This window comes from Nicotiana tomentosiformis, chromosome 6 (assembly GCF_000390325.3).
Source record: "Nicotiana tomentosiformis chromosome 6, ASM39032v3, whole genome shotgun sequence".
Lineage (NCBI taxonomy): Eukaryota > Viridiplantae > Streptophyta > Magnoliopsida > Solanales > Solanaceae > Nicotiana > Nicotiana tomentosiformis.
The window spans coordinates 114,878,232-114,887,298 of NC_090817.1; the positions used below are offsets into that span (position 1 = coordinate 114,878,232).

The 9,067-nt window shown below is 42.4% G+C and overlaps 1 protein-coding gene and 1 non-coding gene across 2 annotated transcripts; one reads left to right on the forward strand and one right to left on the reverse strand.

Annotated features, from left to right (window-relative positions):
• Positions 1 to 5,518: 5,518 nt before the first annotated feature.
• Positions 5,519 to 7,272, reverse strand: LOC138894612 (uncharacterized). The gene is made up of 3 exons (XM_070179322.1): positions 6,624 to 7,272; positions 6,461 to 6,532; positions 5,519 to 6,348 (listed from the first exon to the last, which is right to left on the reverse strand). The coding sequence occupies exons 1-3, from the start codon at positions 7,270 to 7,272 to the stop codon at positions 5,519 to 5,521; spliced, it is 1,551 nt and encodes a 516-aa protein (XP_070035423.1).
• Positions 7,273 to 8,128: 856 nt separating this feature from the next.
• On the forward strand, positions 8,129 to 8,235 carry LOC117274782 (small nucleolar RNA R71). Its single transcript, XR_004504972.1, has one exon. It is a non-coding gene; the product is annotated as a small nucleolar RNA R71 (small nucleolar RNA).
• Positions 8,236 to 9,067: the final 832 nt, after the last annotated feature.

The window sequence follows — 9,067 nt, forward strand, 5'->3', positions numbered from 1 at the left end:
GGCTCCATTTGCACATGTCCAGTCCTCATCCTCTTCTCCCTCGGCATCATCATCATCATCCTCGTTGGACTACTCTAGCTCGGCCTCAGAACATACTGGTGTGTTGACATGTGGGAGTCGCTGCCCATCGCCAAGCCTAACTAGCTGTTGCACATGAGGATTTAGCGGATAACGCTCCTCCAAAGTGGCCCTCTCCTCAGTAGTGCCCGGTCTTTCCCCAATCCTGAGCTGTAAATCCATCATCCCATATAGATGTGCCATAAGACTGTCATCTAGAGCATTGCGCTCGGCACCTGTTATTGTGTCCATGGCATTCTCCTTTTTCACCCGTATGCTTGTGATATCCATTAGTTTGAGGGGTGGTGGAATGACTTTATCAAAATCTCGCTCCTCCACCTCTTCTTTGCGCAGGTACTCAGTCAACATGTTGGCAAAGGACAATCTGTCAATGCGCTTGCTTTTTCTAACCTGGGACATCTGGTAGCGTATTAAGTGGCCCACATTCACTTTCTGGCCAGTCATGAGGAAGTACAACACGCATATCCTTTCACGACTTATAAGAGTCTCATGATTGCATGGTAATAGTCGTGTGTTGATCAATTTCAGCCATACCTGAGCTTCCGGCTTCATTATTTTATTAGGAAATTTTCTATGGCGTTGGGTCTTCTTGTCACAAACCCAAGCAACCATAGAGAGTGTGTCTCAATGCCGGATATGTAGGACGGGTGATGAAGTTGTCCAAGGGTTGTTGTGGAACATCCGAAGCTCCCAAAAAATTGCATATAGCTGTTGTCGAAAAATCGATCAACCTACCTCTAATAGGCACCAGCTGCTCAGGATCATTCGGATCAAAACCGACATAAAATTCAAGAGCAAAGTTGACATTTATATCCCCGGTGTTGCTGAACACGTAGCTTAAGCCAAGGTCATGAATACCTTTCCAAATTGAGTGGTACTTAGCTTGTAGGTGCTGCTCATGAATAGCTGACTCGAGATGTATATGTCTCGGCCGACAAAGCTTGTACCAAGCCTTGGCAGATTGAGGTATGCTCTTCAGTCCAAATTCTTCTTGTCCCTCAGGTTGTGGGCATGTGGTTTCTATGGCTGCAACTGCTTGCAACCCTTCAATTTGGCTTGAAGTGGCCTCCCCATCTTTTCTCTTTTTCTGTGGAGGTCTGGAAGAAGCCTTGGCCTTAGTCGGAACAGTAGCCTTGCCCTTGCCTTTACCATCGTCTTTTTTAGGAGGCATAGTCGTACCTACATAAGTGATTGTTCCTCAGTGATAAAGCAGATGAATCAATTCAAAACATGGTCTTATGACTCCACACTTAAGAGTTTACTACATGATGTTCAACCATTTTGAGGCTACTCAGACTTCACCTATTTATTTTAGCATGAGAATAAAACAATCGCAAAATGGTGTTTACCACAATTGCTATGCATATTGCTACTTTTTAGCCCGCCTAAACTTGCAATTTGGAGTGTTGCAATGCAACAAAGCATTATTCATTACAATCCCGGAGAGTAGAACTCCATTTGGGCCAAGAATGCCTTTGAGGCATTTCGACAAACATTTAGCGTGCACGAGTATTGTCAAATTGATTGTAGATATGAGGGATTGCCTCACCCTCCCCAAATCGGCTTGGGGATTTCATATTATCACCCTTGTACACAACAACAATACCAATCCTACAGGATTTATGGGATTAGGGTGAGCAAGTACATTGTTGCTTTGAAGATACGCACAAAATGGTGGAATTGCATTTCTTTAACTAAATTTGAATTTTGGATACAGGAGAGAGTTAGAAACATACCTTAGATGCTTAGGAGGATTGAAGTATTCTTCAAATGAGGTCCCAAGTAATTGAAAGAGAAGATGAGCAGGGTCTTCAATGAAATTTGTGTGTGAGGGGAAGGGAAAAGGGCCGGGCAGTGTATTGTGTTGAGTGAGGTGTGTGTGTTTGTGTAGTGTTGTAATAGAAAGAAGTTAGAAAACAAAGTGATGTTTTAATATAAACAAGTTAGAAAACTAAGTGATGTTTTAATATAAACAAGTTAGAAAATTAAGTGATGTTTTAATATAAACAAGTTAGAAAACTAGGCGATGTTTTAATACAAAAAAGTTAGAAAACTAAGTTTAAAAAATATTAAAACACGTTACCTAGCGAGGCGAAATACTTAGCGATCTTAGAAGCAGGCGACGCAAGCTTCTTATCGAGCGGAAATGCTGGTAACGCGAGGGCAGCCACGAGGTGGACCTTGCTACAACCCATGCGACGCGAGGTCCATAGCGAGCTGATTTTTTGGCTGGGCGAGGTCTGATGCGAGGTATTGAAAAGAAAAGAAAACTTACCTCGCGATAACCCGCGCGACACGAAGCAAACGCGAGCTGGACCTCGCGGTAACCCACGCGACGCGAGGCTAATGCGAGTTGTACCTTGCGATTACCCGCGTGACGCGAGGCTAATGCCATATCTCGTTGGGAAAGCTCCCAAGTGAGCATTGGACAGTAGGATGTGAGGTTCATGATGATCTCTGAAGCTGAGTTTTACAACGAAAATAGGGGATGGCCAGTGAAACCAATAGCTAGCAAGAAACATGGATGGCAAGGATTTCAGCGAGCAAAGGACCATGCAAGGCGATCTCTAACGTATGCTGAGAACCTAGCAACATGAGCTCACAACGAGAAACTTACCTGGCAACGCGAGCTCCTTAGCTACTGCAAAGAAGGAGACGCGAGGCTTAACGCCGGGATTATCTCGTTGTTTCCCTTGCGATGTGAGGCTGCCGCGAGATTGGTCTCTCTATAACCCTCACTGGGCGAGCTCTATAGTACGCTTAAGACTGGGCGACACGAGCTGGAAATAACACTGGACAGCAGGCGATGCAAGCTGTGCAGCAAGGTGAAATGTTTGTGACGCGAGGTTTGCTTCCAGGTGCGCTGTGCATTAAACTGGGTTTCGCAAGGTACGCAGCGTTGTTTGGAGCATACGCATGTAATTTTTATTTCGTTTCATGAACAACTCCAAGCGCCATAACTTTTCATCGTGCTCCATTACCTGTTCAGACAGTAAGATTTAATTTAAAACTTGTTAGTGCATAAAACAAACGAAAATTTATAGTTAAGCTAAAAATAAACTACGAATTGGGTTGCCTCCCAATGAGCGCCTGATTTAACGTCGCGGCCCGACGCATGTGATCAAACTTAAGGTTCACTCAACAATTGAGGCTCCTGCAAATGAATCACCGATACAACATTTTCCTCATTCATGCCAAGGTAATGTTTCAACCTTTGCCCATTAACTCTAAACCTGTTCGTTCCATCCTCGAATTCAATTCTACAGCTCCACTTGAGAGTACTTGCACCACTCTAAATGGTCCCGACTATCTAGATTTCAGCTTACCGAAAATAGTTTCAATCTTGAATTATACAACAACACGACATCTCCGAGTTTGAAAATCCTCTCTTGAATATGCTTGTCGTGCATGATCTTCATCCTTTCCTTGTACAACCTGGTGCTTTCAAAAGCATGGTAATAGAACTCATCGATTTCATGAAGTTCTATGACTCTACTCGTACCAGCGGCCTCCATGTCAAGATTTAATTACCGTAATGCCCAAAACGCTCCATGCTCTAGCTCCACCGATAAGTGATACGCCTTTTCAAATACCAATTTGTACGGTGACATACCAATCAGAGTTTTGAATGTAGTGCGGTACGCCCATAGTGCATCATCCAATTTTTTCGCCCAATCAGTCCGAGTAGCATTTACAGTTTTGGTCAAAACACTCTTGATTTCTCTGTTTGACACCTCAACTTGACCACTTGTTTGTGGGTGATACGGAGTGGAAACCTTATGGTGTACGCCATATATTTCCAGCAACTTTGCGAAGGCTCGATTACAGAAGTGAGTTCCTCCATCACGGATGATCACCCTTGGAGTTACAAATTGGGTAAATATATTTTTTCTTAGAAGACCAATAACTCCCTTTGCATCATTTGTTGGGAGTACTACGGCTTCTACCCATTTCGAGACATAGTCCACTGCCACGAGAATATACTTGTTGTTGTATGAGCTGACAAATGGTCCCATAAAGTCGATTCCCCATACATCAAATACTTCTACTTCTTGAATTAGGTTCATGGGCATCTCATGTCGATGAGAAATATTCCCCGTCCTTTGACACTCATTACAGTTCTTTACCGAAAAGTGTGCATCTTTAAACAACGTCGACCAATAAAAGCCCGACTCCAAAACTTTAGCAGCTGTCCTTACTCCTCCGAAATGACCTTCATAAGGCAAAGCTTGACATGCCTGCAAAACAGAAGCTTGGTCTATCTCGGGAATACATCTCCGGATCATCATATCAATACAAATCCAAAACAAAGATTGTTCATCCCAGAAATACATGCGACAATAACGAAAGAACTTTTTTTTCTGCACAGAAAAAAATTTATAAGGAACAATACTGCTTGCCAGGTAGTTTGCAATGTCTGCATACCATGGCACTTCCTCAAGGCTCGTGGCTAACAGTTGTTCATCCGGAAAAGTCTCCATGATCTCTTCCACCTCAATCTTTGTTTCAGCTCCTTCAAGCCTGGACAAGTGATCAGCATCTTGGTTTTCCGTTCCTTTTCGGTCATGAATTTCAAAGTCAAACTCTTGCAGCAGTAGAACCCATCGAATCAGGCATGACTTTGCTTCCTTTTTATCAATTAGGTACCTCAGAGCAGCATGGTCAGTATAAATAATTACCTTCGAGCCTATCAAGTAGTACCGGAATTTGTCAAATGCGAACACCACTGCTAGCATCTCTTTTTCTATCACTGTGTACTTCAGTTGGGCTCTATTCAGTGTTCTACTTACATAGCAGATTGGATGCATGATTTTATCTTTTCTCTGTCCAAGTACTGCTCCCACGGCATGGTCACTTGCATCACACATTAGCTCAAATGGCTGCTCCCAGTTGGGTGCAACTATGATAGGTGCAGACACTAGTCTCTTCTTCAATCCTTCGAAAGCTACCCTGCAGTCATTAGAAAACACAAAAGGGTGATTTTTTCAATCAATTTACACAAAGGGTTATCAATCTTGGAAAAATCTTTTATAAACCGCCTGTAAAAACCGGCGTGACCAAGGAAACTTCTTATTGCCTTGACGAAAGTAGGTGGTGGCAGCTTCTCTATTACATCATTCTTGGCACAGTCCACCTCAATTCCCTTACTTGACATTAGGTGTCCCATGACTATACCTTCATGTACCATAAAATGGAATTTTTCCCAGTTCAACACCAGATTAGTCTCCATACATCTCTACAACACTCTTTTCAGATTTCTAAGGTAATCATCAAAAGAATTTCCCACCACCAAGAAATCATCCATGAAAACCTCCATTATATCCTCTACCATATCTGTCAAGATGGCCATCATGCACCTTTGGAATGTGGCGGGTACATTGCATAGGACAAAAGGTATTCTCCGAAAAGCGTAAATGCCATATGGAAAGGTGAATGCCATTTACTCTCTATCCTCAAGGGCAATAGATATCTGGTTGTACCCCGAGTATCCATCCAAGAAGCAAAAATGAGACCTCCCTGCCAATCTATCTAGCATCTGATCAATGAACGGCAAGGGAAAATGATCTTTTCGGGTGGCCTTGTTCAATCTTCTGTAGTCCATGCAAATTCGCCATCCCGTGACTATTCTTGTTGAGATTAATTTATTGTTCTCATTTTGCACAACAAGCATCCCATCTTTATTTGGAACACACTCAACTAGGCTAACCCAGTTGCTATCTGAGATGGGAAAAATAATTCCCGCATCTAACCACTTGATCACTTTCTTCTTTACAATTTCCTTCATGTTAGGGTTCAACCTTCTTTGATGTTCTCTGGAAGGTTTGTGCCCATCTTTCAGTAGAATTTTATGCATGCAGAAGGTCGAGCTGATACCCTTAATGTCTGCAATATTCCAACAAATTGCATTCTTGCACTCTTTCAACACCTGCAAAAGTTGTTCTACCTGCACATCTAACAAACCAGATGAGATAATAACCGGTAAAGTCGAATTCGGTCCCAAGAAAGCATACCTGAGGTGAGATGGTAGAGATTTCAGCTCCAATTGTCGTGGTGCTTCGATCGATGGCTTGGCTGGAGGGTTCTTTCTTTCTTTCGAGTGTAAAGGCTTGAATTCGAGCTCTCTTTTCCAATACCATTGCCCTTGAAGAGCCAACACCCATTCCGCTATGTCCTCACCATTTACTTCTTCTAAGTTCATAAGCCATGCTGTTAGAGGGTATTTTGCATTAAGTGCCTCATCATCTTCCTCCATGATTGCATCCACAATGTCTAACAAAGAGCAATTTGCAAACTCACTAGGTTACCGCATAGAATTTTACATATTAAATGTTATTTCTTCATTATTCAGCCTCATCTTTAGCTCCCCTATTTCACAATCAACCTGTGGCCAAGAACGGCCTTCCCAAAATTATGGGAATCTCCTCATCAACCTTGCAGTCCAGAATGACAAAATCTGTTAGAAACACGAATTTTCCAACTTGCACAAGTACATCGTCAAGTATACTGATGGCCTTTTCACCGTTCCATCAGCTAGTTGCAATAACATAGATGTGGGCCTTGCTCTTCCAATGCCAGCTTTTTATAGATAGAAAATGTCATCAGATTTATACTTGCTCCCAAATCACACAATGCTTTGGCAAATGCATAGCTACCTATGGTGCATGAAATTGTGAAGCTTCTAGGGTCGGATAACTTCTCAGCTATAAGTCTTGACACAACAGCACTACAAGTCTGTGTCAATGTGCCAGTGGCCAAATCTTGGAAGTCGAACTTGCGAGACATCAAGTCCTTCATCATTTTTGCATAATCGGGCATCTCCCTCAAATCATCAATTAGAGGAATGTTTACCTGAATTTGCTTCAGCATTTCCATGATTGTTTTGTACTGTTCATCCTTTTGATATTTGGCCAACCTCTGCGGGAAGGGTGCTGGAGGTCGCATATTTTCTGTAGCTTGAGTTAGATCCCGCTCAGACACATTTTCTAAAACCTTCTCTTGCATTTTCTCAGTCTCCTCCGCAACCTCTTTTTCCTTGATTATTTCCTCGTGGGCTGGTTGCACTCTTACTTCTGTTAGCCCGGTTGACTCATCTAACTCAATTAGCACTGACACAAGTGTTTCAGTTGACCGGCTCTCACGAGCAATTTCTTGCTCTAAATCAAGATCTCTACCATTTCTCAAGCTCACCGCCATAAGCGGGTTCAGGCCCTGCTCTTTTGGATTGACATGTGTGTCCGCAGGCGACGTCCCTCGAGGACGATTGTTAAGGGCATGGATAATTGCCCTAGTTGAATCTCAATGCCCTTGATAGCCGAATCGTTTGACACTACCTTTTCCTGCATTTGGTGGACCTTTTCTTCCATTTTCACGCTGATCCCAATGAGTTGTTGCAACATTTTTTTTAATTTCAGATAACCCATCATCCCACCTCGCTATCTGCTGTTGTTGAGGTTGTTGATAAGTTAGCTGCTGACTTTGCTGGCTGTATCCTTGTTGTCTTTGGTAAGGTACTACTTAACCCTGTGGTCGCATAGCTCCAGGATTGTTGGTACTATTGTACTGTTGTTGTGCTGGTCTATACTACTGGTTTTGCTGCCCCCAATTCTGACCACCTTGTCTCTGTCTTCCATAGTTTCCCACATAGTTCATGTTCTCTTGATAGTTTTGGTTGTCACTTTCACCACTCCACGAACACATGTATGGTTGGTTAATGCATGGTGTACATAATCCCCCATTAGTCGTGTCAACTATGTGTACGTGCTTTTGGCCTGATTCATCAATCTTCTTGGTGAGGATACTCATTTGCGTCATTAGATTGGCCATATTTTCGGCTATGGAATTGTTCGGGTCCAATGCTACTGAGTGAACTATAGGGGTGATTGTGGAATCTCTTATCATCCATCCTGAGTTTTGAGCCATTTTATCTAGCAAGACCTTACACTCTCTAAATGACTTGCTTGACAATGTTCCACCTGCTGAAGCATCAACATTGGCCTTTAAGCTGTCCGCCAATCTCATGTAAAACCATTGTCCCAACATCTGATCTGGAATGCCATGATGTGGACACTTAACGAACATACCTTTAAATCTCTCCCACGTTTCTTGTAATGTTTCACCTGGTTTCTGCCTGAAGCTCAATATCTCATCAACCTGCTTGGCAGTCTTATTGGGTGGGTAGAACTTATTCAAAAACTGCTTGACTAATTCCTCCCAAGTTGTGATGGAATTTATGGTGAGCAAATTAAGCCAAGTTTGAGCTTGTCCTATCACTGAGAATTGAAACAACAACAGTCTTATTGCTTCCGGTGTCACATTTGGTTGCCTTTGCGTGACACAAATTGACAGAAAATGTTTCAGATGCTGCTGTGGATCTTCAATGTAATACCCGGAGAACAGTCCTTTATTTTGCAGCAGATGTATCATGTTGTTTGTGATTTGAAATGTCTCCGCTTGTATCTGAGAGACTGCAATTGCAGTTGCCAAATTTTCAGTAGTGGGTTGTGCCCAATCATACAAAGTTGCTTCTGGCACAAGAGGTGCCACACCCTAATTATTCAGGTCATTCACAATGTTTCGATTATTTTGATTATCCAAAGCGTCACCCATGTTTGGTTTAATTTGCTCTCTTGGGTGGTGATGTTGTTTGTCTTTCTTGTTTGCACGATTTAATTCCTTGAAAGTTTTCTCAGGATCCGGTAATGCTTCAAACAATTTATCAGTTCTTGAAGAGTTTCTAGGCATACACCTATAACACACAAGACCACAAATGTTAGAATTTCAATGTAATGAATAAAAATGGAGAAAATTGACTAAACTAAGAATCCTACAAATTCTTATAGATGTAATTAGTAACACTGTTACTTTCCCCGGCAACTGTGCTAAAATTTGATCACGCCCAACTATGCCTTATAAAAAGGATTAAGCGGTCGTTGTAAATATAATCCGGTTTGCAAGTCCGGAATCAAACCCCACAGAGAAATAACGTGTT